At 40.7% G+C, this 19,999-nt stretch overlaps 1 protein-coding gene across 1 annotated transcript; it reads left to right on the plus strand.

Moving 5' to 3' along the window:
* The first annotated feature begins 208 nt into the window (after positions 1–208).
* On the plus strand, positions 209–13,839 carry LOC147725838 (vomeronasal type-2 receptor 26-like). The gene is made up of 2 exons (XM_086960006.1): positions 209–326; positions 12,956–13,839. Exon 2 carries the CDS (start codon positions 12,958–12,960, stop codon positions 13,837–13,839), a length of 882 nt encoding a protein of 293 aa, XP_086816132.1. The 5' UTR covers positions 209–326; positions 12,956–12,957.
* Positions 13,840–19,999: the final 6,160 nt, after the last annotated feature.

The raw sequence follows: 19,999 nt of genomic DNA on the forward strand, positions 1-19,999 counted from the left end.
CTTTGTGGACCTAGGTACACTGCTACAATTTTAAGTCCTTAATATGTCCTGTTAGATTCACACTGTGACCGGATGATTGTAAAAAAGAACTATTTGATCAGTTGGTGACTGTGTTTCTCTTCTTGCTATATTGCAGTAATGTTGTTTAGGTATCACTCTCTTTCTAAAAGTAGTTTCTTCTCCTTCAATTGTTTTGTTACAGATTCCCCGCTCAGTCTGCAGTGAGAGTTGCCTTCCAGGGTACCGTAAAGCTCCTATAGAAGGGAAGCCCATCTGTTGCTTCTACTGTGTGCCATGTGCAGAAGGGGAGTATTCAAATAGCACAGGTAAAAGAACCAATTAAAATGTATTCTACTGTCTGTTTAATGTCTGACTACTGCAATAGCACTGATGTTAAATGAGGCTGAAGAGTGTAAGAAAAAATATGAAAACATAAGTGGCATATCTACCAGAAATGTTAACTATCACTGTCATCTTCTACAGCACACCCTATTGCTAACGTTGGAGAATTTAGAGACCTAGGGGTCTGTTTACCAAATTTATATGCATTGCGGTGCAGCAGCAAGGCCCTGTTAAGCTCCTTCTTAGCTAAAGTGAAGATGAGCAATTATGAATCTGCTGCTTTCTCTTTGCCCTGTGGGGTGCCTCAGGGTTTTTCTTTAACTCCCTCTCATTTTAAGATTGATATCACTCTCCTGGTGTATCTTAATCAATCTTTTGGTTTATCTGTCGGCTACTATGCAGACGATATGCGACTAATCATATCAATCCCGGATACGATAGTCATGATGGCTAATAGTTCACTTTTTGACTCATGTTTCAGTCTGGATGCAGCAAAATTGTTTGAAACTAAACACTGAGAAGACAGAGGTCATTCTATTTGGGAGGAACAATTTGTTCTGGAACAATCCATGGAGGCCTACTAATCTTGAACCATTGGCCTCTCTGGTCCCGAAGGTTCAACATGTATGTATCTTATTTGATGAACATATAAACTTTTTAGGTCAGATCAATTGCACTACATCTTCTTGTTTTTATTTATTTAAGATACTAAAAAGGTTCCTTTTCATTGCTATTGAACTGCTTTAGTTGTTGTGCCAGCTCTGATACTATCTAGGAGAGATAACAGTAACACCCTTTATTTAGGGATAAACAAACCATTTCAGTCAAAGTTGCAATCTCTACGGAAAGTGTCAGCTCTGCTGCCGTCTCCAAAACAATCCAGGGTCTGCATTGGCTGCCGGTGGGTGAGAGAGTGAAATGTATTTATTTATTTATTGCAACAAATTTAAGGTGCTCTCTAAGCTTTGCATGGCTCAGGCCCCTTATACTCTCAGAATATGTTCAAGTGGTAGTCCCCACTCGGAGAACTAAGATTTTCTCTTGCTAATTTGGTGGTCATTCCAGAAATAAAAAAGGCCACCTGGGGAGGCAGGACTTTTCTAGCCAGTAAACAACTCGCTGCCTCTGTTTTTAAGATCTCAACAGAGTGATACTCTCTTTAGGAGGTCACTAAAGACAAAAGGCCATATGTATCAAGGAACCAATTTGTGATTCTGTAATAGTGATTTTTAAGAAATTGCTATTTCAGAATCGCAAATTGGTATGTATCAAGAAAATCGCAATGTTGTAGCGATATCTTGTATACTTTCCCATTCATTTCTATGGGCCAGGAGGCCCATAGGAAGGAATTAATATTTTTTCTCAATTTACGATTCACAATTTGCTAATCGCAAATTTAGAATAATTGCAAGGGTGCAGGGGTGTCCAAAGGACACCCTGTTTCACCCCTGAAATAAGTATAGGTGCATCACATGGCACTTTGAAAAATGCAAACATGTGCATTTTTCAAGGAATTCGCAACTTACCACCAGTTGGTGGTAATTTGCAATTCCTTAAGGCCATTTAGCAAATTCTTTTGGCTTCTTACATTGCATTTAAGGAATCGCAAAATTTGCGATTCCTTAAATGCAATCACAAAATAAGGAATTGCAAATTTTGCGATTCCTTATTTTGCATGCAGATTTGTGTGATACATACCATTTTGCAAAAATGCATTCGCAAAAGCCGAAATTCTGTGAATTTCGGCGTTTGCGAACGCATTTGGGCATGATAAATATGGACCATAGATTTTTGTTGCCTTCTCTAAATAACTCTGTTCACTTTGGCTATTTTATGAGGATCTGCTGGCACCAAAACACTTTGGCATTCACATGTTCAAAAAACCTTCCCTTATTCCTTCAATAACTTACTTAAAACGGTTGCACTGCTTTGAGGGAGAAGGACAAAGGTATTCGCAGAATCGCAATTAGGTGATTCCCATTCCTAATGTTTGAAACTTTTATTTTTACATTAGGTATTCCTAGGGGCCACATATTAACTTACCTCATGAATAGTAATTAGGTAGTTCACAGTGGCAACCAATTAGAAATTATAGACATCAGAGGGCTGTTGGCCTGCTGGGGTCAGCAGACCACCATATATGTGATTGCTTTAAAAAAAGAACTTTTTTAAACAAATGTGGAATGTTTTCCTTAAAGGAAATTAAGATGGGTTTCAAAAGAAAGCAATTAAGCATTTACCTTTCATTTTTCAAACGTAGGCATTGGTCCTACTGATGAGTCAGTGCCTGCTCTTCCAAAAGATATTGTTTAACATTCTCAAAGGGGAAAGGAAGCACTGTGAACCCCTTCCTATTTGTGAAGGGGTTGCATCCTCCTTTGAGGAGGTGGTACATGTTAAATGTTTTGCAACTGCAAGTCGGTTCCTTTTTCTTTTTTTTTTTTTTTTACTTTTACACATTTTTTATTGACAAGCAAGTCAAGGAGAGCAGCATTTTTCGTATACATACAAAAAGAAAAATTCCAGTTATTACAGGTACAGATCTACATGCTGAAATAAAAGACAAATGAACAGAGAAATAGAAATTCTTAGCCATACTAAATCAATAGCGCCAGCTTGAACACAAAGGTTCCGTTAACTATATCAGTATAAACTTTACAAAAAGTTGTCCCATATCGGTCCGAACTTAACAGTTGCTTTTAAGTGTCTGCTCCTGGCCAGTGAACCTTCCATAGTGTAAATTTCATGTAAGAGATTCCACCACTCGATCGTGTGAGGGGTGTTCTGTGAAATCCAAGCCCTGGCTATCACCAATCTGGCACAGGCCAGAGCTATGCCTAACCAATTCCTATTGGTGATGCCCGTAGAGTATATAGATAGTAATACCAAAGGTGCAGTGAGTGAAGTATTAATCAGCTGTTTTTGAAGTAAAATATTTTCATTTTATGACCAGTATTTGGTTAATGATGGGCATGCATAAATCATATGTATGAGGTCTGCTGCCACCAGACCACATTTAGGGCATTTAGTGCGATCGCTTCCTGAATTGTTTTTTGACCATTTAGATATGTTTAATGGAGTTTAACAAAGTTGACTAACCATTCTATATAATTGCAGTTTCAGACTAGAAGAGTGAACTACTTTATTAATATTAACTAAAGCGGCTGAAATATTCTGGGATGTCACATTAGATCCTAAATCAGTAGTCCATTCTAGCGCCAATCTAGGGCAGTCATCCAGTTTATTTTGACCAAGACACTTGTATCCCAGACTAATTAGTGACTTCCTTTTAGTAGAATAAAAGCAAGTCCAGATATCTGAGCTATTAATTAGGTTCAAATTCATCTTACGTATCAGATAATCCTTAATTAGAATGTATTTGTATATCATTACTTCGGGCAAGTTGTACAACATTTTCAATGTTGCAAATTGTAGAAAACCATCTGTGCCATATAAGTCTCCTAGGGCCAGATGTAGGATCCCTAATACCGGTCGGTAATGGCCGAATTCGGCTGTTACCGACCGGTATTAGGGTTTTCTGATGTAGGGGGCCTATATTTTACTGATTATGTAAATTTACCGAATCTGAAAATTTACAGAATCGGTAAAATAACGAATCGGTATATTTACCGATTCGGTAAATCCATATGTAGCTGACACTCCTAAGAGTGCCACAGGCCCTTAAGAGTCGGTATTTTACCACCCAATACTATTGGGTGGTAAAATACCGAATTCAGGTGTGCATGCACATCTGTGCATGCACACCTGTGCAATGTGACACACAGACATTCCCTTAGGGCATGTATGTGTGCCACATGTCACACAAACCTGTACTTGCGTTGCTAGAGGGTGTCAAAGTGACACCCACTGCACCATTAAAGGATTCGGTATTTACCGAATTGGTATTGCCCATTGATTCCTATGGGCTTCAAGGCCCATAGGAATCAATGGGCAATACCGATTCGGTATTTACCAAATCGGTAAATACAGAATGTTACAGATTCTGTAATTCAAAATAAAAAATTACCTACATCTCCCTCCTTCTAATTTACCCATTCATAAATACCGAATCGGTAAAATTCGGTATTTATGAGTCGGTAAATTAGAGTTACTTACATCTAGCCCCTAGTGTCGTGATTCCATACTTAGCCCAGTCCCGCCCAGTTTTATCACTAAAAATATCAAGAAGCCCTGGATTTTCCCAGTGTAGTAGCTCAGTATGATAAAAGGAAGTGTCACAATTACTCAAAATCAGGTTCCAAATACGTACTGCATCTCTCGCAGTCTTAACATGTTTAAAATAATTTGGGTCTTGCACTTTTGCCAAGAATTGTTTTGAGTTAGTACCAAGCATGAACTGATAAAAAAAATATTGATCATTAACTATAAACAAACTACGAAGCCGGCCTAAAAAGGATGTGAAAAAATAAGCTCTAAAGTCCGGAAAATTCAGACCCCCTCTTTCCAGTGGTAATTTTAATGTAGACATAGACCTTCTAGCCTTCTTATAGCCCCAGATAAAACTTCTGAAGATTCCATCTAGTTTTAAAAAATATAAGTTATTAACCTGAAGAGGAATGGAGCGGAAAAAATATAAAGATTTCGGCAAGATGTTCATCTTGATCAAGTTAATTCGACCAAGTAGGTTGAGCGGGATCTTGTGCCATTTTTTAAGCAGCATGGTCACCTCTTTTAATAAGGGATCATAATTTAATGTATTTATTTCAGTAATCTTGGAAGAGATCTTTACCCCTAAGTTGACTGCGGACTTGCAAAGTCCTTGCACTAAGGAGTTTTCTTGATAATTTATTATAACCTGTGTTTTGTTAATATTTAATTTATAGCTGGAGATAGCTCCAAAGTTATTAGCTTCTTCTGTTATTCCTACTAGTGCATCCACCACGTTAGTGGTATATATGGCTAAATCGTCCGCATATGCAGTTATTTTACGAATGTTGTCTTCATGCTGCATCGGTACAATCTTAACTTGAGCTTGCAAGGCATTAATAAATGGCTCCATAGAGAGAGCAAAAAGCAGGGGTGATAGCGGACACCCCTGCCGAGTCCCCTTTAAGATCGCAAAAGTTGATGAGAATAACCCAGCATAGCTGATTTTAGCGTTGGGGTCTCTGTATAATGCCTGTATGCTTCTAAGGAAGCGCCCTTTAATGCCGAATTGCTTCAAGACCCCCCACAAATAATCCCACCCCACTTGGTCAAACGCCTTCTCTGCGTCTAAAAGTGTCATACCGAGTGGAGTGAGATTAGTTGCAGCCACGTCGAAGGCAGTGACGGCCATGTTGACATGGATGGTAGTATCCCACCCTACGAAAAAGCCATGCTGTTGATCATTTACAAAATGCAGCATGAGAGGTGCCATTCGCATTGATAAAAGTTTGGAGTAGGCCCTGGGGTTAGCGTTTATCAAAGAGATAGGTCTGTAAGACCCGCAGTCCATAGCTGGTTTATTTATTTTTTTTAAAACATAATTTTAGCTGTTTTCCAGGAGTCCGGGGCCTTCCCTGTAACACCAACTAAATTAATTACTAAACAAAAAAGAGGCAAAATTTCATCCGCTCAAATTTTTTATAATTCTATCGGAAGTGTATCCTCACCTGCCGCCTTGTTAGATGGAAGAGAGGAAAAAGCAAGACGCAACTCTGCTAGTGTATTCTTCGCCTCCAATTGGTCAATACTTTCCTGATCTAAATATTCTCTTACAGGTAGTTTCTCGTATATATACGATTGTATCTGATCCTCTGTACTCCTACTCTCGGGGGTGGATAAGTCCCATAATTTGTGCAGGTTTGGAGTATAGAATATTATTGGGGCCTTTATTAGATTTAATTAAAGCCGTTGCCCGATCGTCAGCAACTTTGTAGGCCAGGAGCTTCCCTACTCCATCCCCACATTCATATTGGGAAAGTTTATATTTGAGTATTTTACAAATATATTTTTCTCCCTGAAGGAGCTTTTAATAGTTGAACGTAAAGTAACAAGTTTGGTTTCTAATTGAGCAATGTCTTGAATGCATAGCCCACCAGCCCTAAGATTATCAGCTAATTGTTTTTCAACTAGCAAAATATTAGCGGTTGCCACCGTGGTTTCTTTCATACGCAATGCGTTTTGTTTAAATACATGTTGTTGCGCAAGACCCCTTATTGAGGCTTTGCAGGCATCTCACACTGATAAAAGAGTAGCAGTATTAATATTGATTTCAATAAATTATTTTATATGTTCCTTAAGGCCTGCTACAAATACGACATCTGTTAGTAAATATCTAGGGAACGTAAAAGGTCGCTGTTCTAATGGCCTTTGGACTATACAAAATGTAAAAAGTATAGGGTTTATTTATTTATTTATTTATTCAAAGTTTTATATAGCGCGAACAGGATCCTTACAGATATCAGAGCGCTTCACAAAGACAGGGAGGGGCAATAGGAGTAAACAGAGATAATGGGAACAGTATAATAGTCAGTGACATGGTAATAACATGGATGATAGAAACAAACATAAAACCAATCCATATATGATCAGGTAAATAACATGGTAACATGGTAATAACATGGTAATAACATGGTAAGTAACATGGTAATAACATGGATGATAAAAACAAACATGAAACCAATCCATATATGATAAGGTAAGGGAGTAGTATAGAGCAGCACAGGTCATTGATCCGACTACAATGGCGTACAGGTGGATCAGTAAACCAACGTGTATCATATCTTGGTCGGTAGTAAGAGAGTAGCGTAATAGTGCCCCCAACAAGTCAAGTATAGTGCCAGGGGATATGCAGAGCAGCGGTACAAGCAATGCAGAGTCTCTGACCCAACATCTGTAGCGATCAGGAGATCTTGGCCAGAAGCAATGTTTTCACCTCTTTCTTGAAGAGTGCAGTGGAGGTGATTAGCCTTGTTTCAGGAGGGAGCGCATTCCAGATCCTGGGTGCCATTCCAGAGAAGGAGCGTTTGTAAGTTTTCGCTTTCCGAAATCTACGAGGTTTCAGGAGTAGATTTTTAGCACTCCTATTGGATCTCGAACCTCCTGATATAGACAGCTTTTGAGCGAGGTAGTTGGGTGCCTTGTGGTGCACGGCCGCGTGTGTCATAGTTGCAATTTTTAGCTGTATTCTGGCTTCAAAAGGCAGCCATTTTAGAGACTTTAGGTCTGGGGATATGTGCGAGTGCTTTCTAGAGCCAGTAATGAGTCTCGCGGCAGCGTTCAGGGAGGCTCTTAAGGGTGCTGTTGTGGATTGTGGGAGACCGCTGAGGGTCGCAATTCCGTAGTCTATTCGAGGGATGACTAGAGCTTGTACAGCAGTTTGGAAGTCTTTGGCCGGGAGGAAGGGTTTAATTTTCCTCAGCGTGTTAATTTGGAAATTAGCTGCTTTTGTGGCTTTGCTGACGTGCTGCTGCATGTCGAGCTTGGCGTCGAGTGTGATGCCTAGGGATTTCGCCGAGTCCACGATGGTAGGTTGGACATTGAGTGCTGTTAGGTTGTTGAGCCAGGTTTGGGTGGTGGAGATTTTCGCCGGAGGTGAGATGAGTAGGAACTCAGTTTTTAGAGCATTCAGTTTGAGGTGATTATCGGCCAGCCAGGATTGGGTGTTAATAAGCGTGGAATTCAGCTGTTTGATATCTTCCGGGGACTGTAACTTTAGATAGAGTTGTGTGTCATCAGCGTACATATGGAATTGAACATTGGATGCTTGAAGCAAGGTGGCGAGGGGTTCCATAACGAGGTTGAACAGTGTAGGAGAGAGGGTGGATCCTTGTGGAACCCCTAGATCTGCAGGCACAGGTGTAGATAGTACATTGTCGATCTTGAACCTCTGAGACCGGTTGTGAAGGAAAGACGAAAACCATTTGAGAACAGTTCCCGATAGCCCCATCCTAGTACTTAGCAGCTCCAACAAGTTCTCATGTTTGACCGTGTCAAATGCTGACGAGAGATCAAGAAGGATGAGGAGGCAGGACTCATTACGATCCAGAATTTGGAGGGCGTCATCAATTATGTGTGTCATAGCTGTTTCCGTGCTATGTTTCGCTCTGAAACCTGATTGATGAGGGTTGAGGAGGTCAAATTGATCAATGTGTTTTGTTAGTTGGAGTTGGACACATTTCTCCAACAGTTTGGCCAGGGTGGGGATATTGGTGATGGGCCGATAATTGTTTAGGTCAGACGGGTCAGCTGTAGGTTTCTTGAGTATAGGCGTGACTTGCCCCACCTTAAGGGAGTCTGGAATGTGTCCTTGTTGCAAAGAGCTGTTAATGATCTTGGTCCAGAGAGGGAGGAGCAAGGGGATAAAGTCTTTTACAGCATTAGCAGGTAGAGGGTCTGTGTGGTGATTAGAGGTTATGATCGGATGATATTCTTGGAAAGATCTCCATGTGTCCTAAATCAATTAATTCATCTGATGCCCACGCCAGATCTATACGTGAGCATTATTTATGGGGGGATGAATAGTAAGTGTATCCTGGTATACCAGGAGGGAGATTCCGCCGTACATCTTTTACATTATGTATCCTTGCTAATTCCAGAATTGCAGCCCTGGTTTTACGCATGCATCGGAATATCCCTCTCTTCGTCACATCCTGTTCATAATTTAGCACACAAGTAAAATCCCCCATCAGAATGAGTTCTCCCTCCAAAGAAAGTAATTCTACATTCAACCAATCAAAAATGCGTGGTTCATCCGTATTCGTCCCATAAATGGCACAAAAAACAAATTTACAATTTTCTAACCTCATTCGCGCAATTGCCCATCGACCCCCATTATCTGCAGCAGTTTTAATCACTACCCCGCGCAATTGTCGCTTCTTCAAAATTGCCACTCCATGAATAGAAGCATTTAAAGTAGTACATACCACCCTTTCGTATCCCAATTGGCCCAAAAGTTTCTTATCCTTAAAACATATATGCATTTCTGTTAACATAACCAAATATGGAGCATACATTTTCAATTCCTCATAGACCAAGCTTCTTTTGTTTTTATTATTCAAGCCTGACACATTCCAGGCTAGGCATCTAAAATGCCACATTTTGAATAAATATTAAATCAATACGATCTGTCCCTTTCCTTGATTTCATGCTAATTTCTGGTCTGAAAACTGCCCAGTTACTCTCAGTTAGACTTGTCGTGTCCTTTCCTGTTTTTTCCCCTCCACATCACCCCCCCTCCCTCTACCGCCCCCTCCCCTACCCTCCACCCCCCATACCATGTGGGAAACCCCCCTCACGCACCTGCTGCCACTGGATGGGCAGCCACCTGTAAGTGCAGCTGTCTAAAGAACCCTCACCCTCAAATGTATAAATCTTAGACCCCCCGAGAACAGTATCAATTAGTCAGCACCTTGTCGACCACCATTATATTTCTGAAAGTTCATTCGTCCTAACACCTTTATACAGTAGTAATTTTTGCTAACACCGCCTCAGCTTCCTTGCCCTGATTGAGGTAATACGTATGACCTGCTTTGATGACTTTTAGGCAGGCCGGTTCCAGGAGAAAAATCTGTGCACCTGCCGACTTAAAGGAATCAATTAGTTGTCGTATATTCCAATGCCTCTCCATTGTGCTCTTACATAAATCTGACCTGACAAAAAAGGTTACATCTTCTGTCACTATTGGGGAGTTAGATCTTGCTTTCAAAGAGACAACCTGCATAAGTATGAAATTCCCAAAAAAGATCAGGAAAGGATGGGGGATTTGCTTCCTTTGTTTCTATTTACTAAAGGCAGTCTATGAACTCTCTGCAGCTTAGAGTCCCAGTCGGGAAAGGCACGTTGAAAGAGTTTGACGATGTAGGCGCGAGGGTCTGAGCCTTCTGAACCCTCTGGAATCCCAAAGAGTCTGAGGTTCTGCCTTCGCTGTCTGTTCTCCATATCCTCGATTTTATATTGCAAAGCCCGGATCTCTTTGTCATGGCGGGCAGACTTTAACTCTGTACCTGCAGACTGTTCTTCACCCAGTACAACCCTCTGCTGTAATTCTCCTACCTCTTGGGTAATGCCACTCATTTTGCTATTAACCTCAAGTAGACAATTTTGCATCTTGGTATTATCTTCTTTTAATTGCAAAAAGTGTTGTTGAGCTTCGTGCCGCTGTTCGGTCAGTGTGTGCAGAATTAGAGCTAGAGAAGGGTTCTCAGACTGTAGGCCAGGCGGAATATTCATACAGGATAGTGTCACAGAAGATGATTTTGAAGAGATATGCGTCCCCATACAATAATTCCTGTTCACCTCAGCCGTAGAAGCTATTGTAAGAGGGGTTGTGCTAACAATGTGAGTAGGAGCCGTGCTATTAGCCCCCTCTCTTCCTTCCATTACTGCCTGCGGGTGTCTCCCCTCTACTATGGTAGAATCTAAATTTCTATCCGTAAGAGACCGATTGAGATATTTAGGAGAGATCGAATTGCTACTCACGTCTTGAGAGGGAAGGAGCGGCTCTGTCGGACTAGTTCCTGATAGCCGTAATGCCATGGTTTTGACCCGCCCCCTTGGCCTGGATCCATTTTCGCAGTGGACTCTCATCCAAGATAGGTTTGCCTCTAGTGTTCGAAAATGATATAACTGTAGAAAGAGTGGAGGGGTTAATAGTCTTCTTGTTCTTAACCTTACTTTTGGCCTTACCCCTTCCTTTTTTCCGAGCAAGCTGCTTCACTGCGTCCAGGGGAGAATCTCCCCCCGTCTTCCTCCTCATCGGCCAGTTCCTTGTACTCATCATTAGAGGCATCAGCTTTTTCCATGTTCCCCAAGAAAATATCGCTGGGGTGTTTATTTAATTTGCTGCTGTTGAGGATTTTTTGCGCGGCGGTGACCTGTACCAACTTAGTCTGTTCCGAGGTACTAGGAGTTGCAGAGTTTATTGCATTATTCTGTTCAGAGCCACTTAGGTCTAGCTCCGTGTCTGCCATCTCCAATTCCAGCTCCTTCTCCTTGTCAGCTGAGACCTCTGATGCCACCACTACACGTGTATCCCCGTCTATAGGGCCTTCAATCCCTTCAGTCACCTCGGTCATATCAGCTGTATCTTTAATCAGGTCTTCTCCCACATCCTGCTGTTCACTCTCCGTAGTGTCGACATTCAATTGATCATTCAACGTGGTACCTACTTTGCTGTCTTTAGTGCCATTAGCTGCGGCAATAACAGTAGCAGAAACCGTTTTAGACTTAATCAATGCACTTTTATCAGCTGCAGTAAACAGAGAGGGACGGATGATTTGCTGCTTACCAGATGGAAGTGCAACCTTCTCCTGTATCCCTGCAGTCTCTGAGGTTTGTGAGCTCGATCCTGTGATCAAAGCTGGCGCACATACAGAAGCCTTCACAAAAACCTTTGCATCCGTTGTCTTCAGATGTTCAGCCGGTGCAGTGCTCGCAGCGGTCGAAACGGTTTCCTGAATACCGCCCTCCTCCGCTACAGCTGTCGGGACACCCCTCGCAGCCCATGGGCCTCTTGGAAGATTCTTCGGAGCCATTGTTTGCGCTATAGGAGTAAGCACCGCGCCCAGCCTCCCCTGAGCACTCTCCGTGTCAGGCACTCCAATCCCCCGCCAGGTGTAGGGGCCGAGACCACGACCCAGACCCGAAGAGCCGAGCCAAGAAAACAGCGTCCAACAAGCCCAGCGAGCCCAGCCCGCCCCACAACAGAGAGCGTCCCTACCGGCGTGCCCGATCAGAAACAGAAACTGCATCCGCCATTCTCGCAAAGGTAATTACCTTCATGCAAAGTTGTAAGAAAAAGTTTTGAGCAGTTTTTCTCTTTTATCATTTTGGTGTTAGGTTTAGCCAGTTGAATCAGAGGGAATCAGAGGGCACTAGGTCCGTATGATCATCGGCAAAAGCATCGAGGTGAGGGAGCTACAGACTCAGGCTGCACTGTAGTGGCGTCTTCAGTCCGCCATCTTGGATCCAAAGCATTAATACATTCCACTGAGATTCAGCATCTGTAATAACTCCTTCTAAATACTGAATTGCAAACTCAAATTGAGATCCTGTAGGATTGTAGTTTGGTGGTTCTACATGAAAAAAGCATTTTAGGTTAAAAACAGATCAGATATTCTGATTTTGCAACCTCAAAAACTCTTCGTATATCTGGCCCCAAGTTATTTACTGAACATTTATTTTAGTAGTCTCATTAAAAACAAAAAAACTATAGATGGAGAATAGTATTCACTCAATAGGAAAACCTGAGGAAAATGAAATAAGAGGGGGGATCTCACTTGTGGTAACTCCACAGAATTAAATGATTTATTGTTATCGTACAGCAACGCATTGTTAAATATGTGAATATCGGATTATACCTCAAACTGAATTGTCTAAACTGAACATCATGATGTCTACATTGAGCAATTCAAAGGGATATTGGAATAATGGATTCTGCTGTGATAGTGCTTTGTTGTCCACAGCAACATACATATATGATGCATTGATCCCATAGTATCAACATGCTTTACAGTCCGAGAGCAGCTATAGCTCTTTCTGGGTGAAACTTCTGGAATATTTCTTATCAAATATCAGGTTCAGTTTCATTGGTACTCTGTTATGTTGATCAACTGTTTGCAATATTTATATTTTTATTTTGATTTTAATCTGATGTTTTATATTTTAGACATGGACTCTTGCATAAAGTGCCCCGAAGACCAGTGGCCAATTGACAGAAAGGATGGTTGTATCCAGAAAGCCATTGTTTATCTCTCTTATGGTGATTTCCTTGGAGCAGTGTTGGCATCTGTAGCTATTGCACTATCCATGTCCACAGCTGGTGTGTTGGGAATTTTTCTCAGATATCGAGACACCCCAATAGTGAAGGCCAATAACAAGCATCTCAGCTACGCTCTCCTTGTATCTCTGCTGCTGGCCTTCCTCACCTCTCTTCTATTCATTGGACGCCCTGCATTATTGACATGTTTGATCCAACAAGCTGCATTTGGGATTATTTTCACTGTTGCCGTGTCTTGTGTATTAGTGAAAACCATCACTGTTGTGATTGCCTTCAATGCCATCAAGCCAGGTAGCAGGTTAAGCAGATGGCTGGGATCTCAGGTGTCTGCTGCTATGGTCCTCGTTTGCACACTGGGGTCAGTAGTAATTTGTCTCACTTGGCTGCTCACTTATCCTCCTCATCCAGCCACTGACACTCAGTCTGAAATTGGAAAGGTGATCCTACAGTGTGACAACGGTTCTGTCATTGCTTTCTACGGGATGCTTGCTTACATGGGTCTGCTGGCCTTTGCCAGCTTTACTGTGGCCTTCCTCGCCAGGAACCTTCCTGATAGATTCAATGAGGCCAAGCTCATCACATTCAGCATGCTGGTGTTCTGCAGCGTCTGGGTGTCCTTCCTTCCAGCCTACCTTAGCACTAAGGGTCGATACATGGTGGCCGTGGAGATCTTTGCCATCTTGGCTTCCAGTGCTGGACTGCTCGGCTGCATATTCATTCCCAAGTTTTACATCATTCTGTTCAGACCAGATATCAACAAAAGATGCATTTAAGAGCTAAAAATAACTGGTAGTCACAATACCAAATGTATAACCTGATCAACATGGAATATGGTGAAGACCATCTGCTTTTCTATCTTCTTCCATTAGAAAATGTATTAATATTTCAAATAGGATCATTCATGTATATCCCTAACATAGTAAAGTGATCAGCACACAGGCCTATTGATCAGTGACATATTATCAATCGAACAAATATCGAGAACCACAAATATGAGAAATTAAATAGCAAGAAAAAAAAATCTACATTGCAGACATTACTATAATAATTACTAGTATCAAGCACACAGATATTGTTAAAAAAATTATTGATTTCTACATATTCCGATAAAAAAATGATGCCGTTACCTTTAAATAAACTTATGTCATGTCAAAAATATTGATTACCACAATATTGACTACAAACCCATCATAAAAAAACAAGAAAAATTAATAAAAACATCCCAACCCTATTTTTACATAAACCAATTACTTAAAAAACATATATTACATAACCCAAAATATAAACATTAACCCTATAGAAAGTGTGCACCCAAAAAATCTCAATAAATGCATCCAAAACATTATTATTAACTATGAACATTAAAATACAATGAAACATTATATCAAAACAAATAAATTCATGAGTCTATGACTACTGGTGCAACATTGGGGGTAAAGGCCTCCAAACCACAGCCTTGCACTCCCAAAGAATTCCTCTGATAGAATACATTTATTAAGAAGCAGCATAACTGAACCAAAAAACCACAACGTGTTTCAACTTCCGTCTTCTTCAGGTTTTTTTGATCTTCAGTAGTTGTACTTGCCATGCCTTAGATGCAATCAGAGGCATTATGGGAAAGTAGTGCTGTAGATCCACCTGGAAGTACGTATTAGTTTTTATCGGTTAAGTTCATTTACAGACCAATGTCATTTCTGATAACTCATGTATTTATGGATTGAAATTACATTCAAACCGTTCCAAAACTATGAGAAATTTCTAAAACAAATTTTGAAAGGAAACACTGGATGACACCGACAGCTGAGAAAGTGCATCAACAGAACCTGTAAACTGGAAATGTACTAAATATTATTCTAATGCATGCTATGAAAGGGCAACTAAAAAATAACATTTTGTAATTAGCTTGAAAGAGCACAGCCACCCTCGAATGATACTGAATAAAGTGAGAGAAATCTCACAAGACATAAGAGAGGCACACATTAGTACTCCAGAACTCACAACAAAAAACCTTAAAGACATACTGCCCAAAGTTCCTGATCACATAACTGGCCAACTACCAACTATCCGCACTTTAACATGTCTAATAACTTTCACTGAAAAAGGCTGAAGCAACACCTAACCTGCTTGTAGAACATATCAGGACATAGACATACCAGACCATTTAACAATCACAAATAAAAAAGAATCATTGCTTTTGCATGACAATAGCAAAATGCTAATCTACTCCACTGCAAACACCTCAAGAAAACGTACCAAATTCCAGAACTGGATAGCAAAGGTACCTTCAAAATATGGAAAGATATACACCATAAATGGTGATTATCAAAACACCAGTATCCCTTTCATATATGCTCCACTCCCAAATAAACAAAGCAGTAGCTATTATGAACTCCAAACCCATTTAAAAACAGCAAACAAAAATTAAGTATACCCCACACAACCACACACGGCTGTTACTATCACTTTAATCAAAGTATATAGCAGCATCTCCAAAAATCTGAGCTTGCGGTCTGCATGCCGAATTGGCACGCCACTGCCGCTCTCCCACATTGCTAAACCTGCCAAACCTGTGTGGACACAGCTCACTAGGTTACAACTTTTACAGTCACTGGTGAGCGGTTCTTTGGCGGTCCCAGGGTAGTGCCCATGAAATGTCAAGGGTAGGCCTGGGTGGTAAATTCCGTTCTGCTTGCTGATTTTGGAGAATTTGGGTAATTTTGCTTTTTCTGCGGAGAACACTGAATTGCCAAAAATTCCACGAGCTGCGGCTTTGCAGAATTTTTTGCTGGTTTGCGCTTTTAAAATGTATGCTTGAGAGATATTTCCCCCAAGCACGCAAACAGTGTTTGCAAACAGGAAAAAAGCATTGCGAACGGGCGGAATAAGCTGGCAGACTTTTTTACAGTTTTGCAGAGCTTTGCGGAGCTTTGCAGAGCATGACAACACAAATTCCGCCCAGTCCGAGGGCCCTATCAAGTCTCCCTTGTCCTCAACCTAGGCTAAACATACCTAATCCTCAATAGTTCTGTACAAGGTGTCAAACTAAGGCTGCAGGCTGGTCAATAAAGTGCATAGTGCAATAACATCAGGCTTGAAGGGTTGTTCTTGGGCTAAAGTCCAGTGATGGCATTCAGACCACCCATTTAGGTATCCAATGGGCTCGAATTCATTGACTTAAGTACTTCCCTATGGAATGTCACACACCTAGCTGAAAGCTGTCCATCGACACCACTCAAGCATGCAGTGATAGTCTGGTTACATTGATACATGCCCATATGATGGGGTCTTGGGTTTACCCAGTAGCACCTTTGGCTTTTTTAGTTAAGGGCAAAGACAAAAACTTACATAGTCAGCAATTATGATCAGAGGAGAATTTTAGGCGCCCACATTTGTATGCTTTTAATGGTTTCAGTATGCATCTGAGCCTCATAAGTTATTTTTTGAAGACGAGTTTCATATGGCTGAAAAGATATGATACTTTCCCTAGATCTTGGTAGAGAGCTATATGTAGATCCGCACAAGCCATTTGTGCTAATTGTTACCTGTCCTCATCTCCCAATAATATTTTAGCATCTTTAGCTGAATATGTTTAGGTTACCTTCGATGAAAGATTTTGGTTCATAATGCACTGCGCCCTAAGATTCTATTGAGCTCCTCATCTAGGATTCCCATTGGAGCCAAAGCAGTTGGATCCTTGAGGGGCCAACTTGAATTTGGCATAGTATCCTAGGATCTGTGCCTTGCAATTGCATTTGGGATGACGGAGGGGTATCTGGCAGATGGAACAAGAGCCCGCCACATTGGCTTCAGCTTTGTACAGCCATGCTGCGATACCGTCTTTGAATATCAACGAGCCGTAGTTTAGGGTTGGCATGATTTTAAGGACAGTTAGTGGAGCACAAAATCCTTCTTTACAAACGAACAATACATCCAAAAATCAATAGAAAGCAAAATGTATGTTTTAAAATGTATACTTTTAAAACTAAAATCCTAATTTAGTGCAGAAGATATGAATGGTAACCACAAAGAAGATAAACATTATCTGTGTATATTTTATAGCACTAAAACCCTAATTTGCAATTTCTAAGCTCTATAATAATTATAAAATATTTGCAAGTAAAATATCCTATTCTGAGTTTCAAAGAGGATTCACTGACACCTACTAATGCAGCTTATTGTTCGGTTTAATAGCAACCCTACTATTTTCATCCAAAAAAGGCAGCTGAGTGTGTGTGATATAAGTATAGACAGCCAGTCAGAGAGCGACCTCAGGCCAATTGCCTCCCAGAAGCCTTCAGTTATAGTTGGTGCTGTGATTATGTTTGCCTTGTTGTCCCAGGTGTGAACATTCTTTAAAATCCCAGCTCTCCGTCCATAGTTTAAAAAAAATATTAAGGGCTTGTTGAATACTTTTAGAATAACCAATCAGCAGAGAATGTAGTCACGACCTTTAGATATGTTCACTCGATTAGGTGATGATCTTTTCTAAAGACACAAAAATGAAAAACACATTCATCAACCTTCTACAAATGCTGCTATTTCATGATAATCATCTAAATAATGACATGGTCAGCTTTAATGATTGGGTGCTATGAACATATTCATGCTACCTTGTTTATCATATTTACATAGGAAACCTGCCATGAAAAGGCTGTGGTCTTGGTGAGATCGTACATATCCACTTTCTGAATAACTTGATTATCACATGGCATTCACAGTAAGCAAGAAGGAAAGATCATAGAAAGGAAAAAAAGGTAATATTATTTACAACAACAAGTGAGTGGATGCAGCATATTGTGAGGATGTAACAACACCAAGGCCAAAGGCGCCGTAATAGCAGCAAGAGTGAAATGACTACTGCTGACATATGCAGAGATCGGAAGGTACTGCAGACCACGAAGTCCCTGCAAGCCTAAGTAAGCCCCAGTCCATAGCCAGTTGACAGAGTTCCATTCAACCGGGCAATGGCAATAGTTCTGATTTAAAATGCTTCGATGAGCCAGAAATATGGTGTGAAGCTCGATATATAAACATGTGCTATGTTTCATGCAGGTACTCGAATATAGGTTCAGGTAGTAACCAAACCTTTGACCTATACTTCCCTTACCTTCAAACTAAGTAATGTTTCTTGATAATGCCCTTTAACCTAGTTATGGTACTGCCTAAAGGACATGGGGGTTTCTCTGAAACCTAGCCTTATTCATTATGCATGAGGATTCCTTAACTACCACCTCCTGTATAGGATCATTCCTTCCGTCATCCTAGTCTGACGTGCCACAGAAAGGTACATCCCCTGAGGGTACCACTTTGGGGATATAAACACCACAAATTTGCTGAGGCAGGGAGAGGAGAGAAGGACCTCCATGCTGACACACTGACGAGAGACGCAGAGGTTCCTGCACACAGACACTCCAGCTCGCAGTGGTATGACATCCCTCGTGGGGTGTACATCTTGAGAGCAAGATGGGGTCCCACAGTCTCCCAAATCAGGTAATGGGGTTAGCTTTATCGTAGGAGATTCTTGGTTCAACACCTACATACATGTTAGGTACACGTAGGTACATCTAGACAGGGTTGCATCGTGGGAGTGTGCATTATTACTGTCATGCATTCTTATACTTGTCTGTATTCCATGTTTTAGCACTATGGTAAGACTCTACCGTCCATTTACTCTATTGGTGCTTACAATCATTTATACCCGTTTCTGTCATATGGTTGTTTTAGCACACCTATTTTTCATTAGAATGACGATGCTTTAATAAATGCTTATTAAAAATGTCCCCACCGTTTATTCTGTGTACTTCTCTGGGACGAAGTGAGCACGAGTGACTGAGAAAAAAGCACTTTACCGTTTCCATGATCCCTGATGGGACAGAATTGTCATGTTCGATAGTTGCCAAGAACAATTGTATCCTTGGTAAGAGGGGTTTATATTGGCACTGTGAGCTAGCTGGTAAACAGGCTAACATACCCGGTGGGGGTGTCTGGAATCAGTCTGGACACCAATCCTCCATTGTATGTTGTCTAAACTTGCAGATCCTATATAGATTTATATAAACTACATGACAAATGATTTTATGTGTTTAATTGTTGATTTATTTATTGAGCTGCAAAAAAACAAACCCTGGAATTTAATGCTGCACCTTGAAGCTCTTTAGTCAAGGAAAGGGTGATCACTGTCTTACTTCGACACAAACAAGTACAAGAAATATCGAAAATGGGGAATAGTGGACATATGACTTCCAAGGACAGATCCTATTCAAGGTTTCCGCTATGTTTCGTTCGGATGAGTTATCCAAAGTCATGATGTCTGCAGGGTGCTCCAGGCGGTACTAGGATGATATAAAAGGTTGCATTGTCAAGGGTCAGACCTGCATTGCATAGTGGGGAAATCGCTATTTGTGACATCATCAGTAATGTTTTCCATGATACCATTTAAGATGGCATGAGTGATTTAACTGACCATGTTATGAATGATGTAATGTTTGAGGTCATTAGCTGTACATTGAGGGGGCGTGAGTTATAGTTAGCTCAGGTCACTATAACTGCTGAATTTCACTGGTTGTATATGAGGGAAATCTGAGTCTAAGTATACCGTCCCTGTAATCTTTGTTTTTTTTCCGAAAATTTCTAGTTTTTCTTAAAGTTCATTAAGATGCATATCACAATGGGTGGCGGGGGGTTGGAAGCAGGGCCTGGCGAATGTCTGACATAATATCGACAGACAGAATATCTACATACAAAAATATCGACACAAAAATATCGAAATCAAAAATATCGGAGTCATATCTTCATAAAGGTAAGTACAAAAATATCAAAAAATTAATATCGTAGTACAAAAATATCGAAATTAAAAATATCGTTTTTTTAAATGTACTAATAATAATGTACAAATAATTTTAAAATACATATAATTTTACAAATATTAAATAA

The sequence above is a fragment of the Lissotriton vulgaris genome, chromosome 3_1 (assembly GCF_964263255.1).
Source record: "Lissotriton vulgaris chromosome 3_1, aLisVul1.2, whole genome shotgun sequence".
Lineage (NCBI taxonomy): Eukaryota > Metazoa > Chordata > Amphibia > Caudata > Salamandridae > Lissotriton > Lissotriton vulgaris.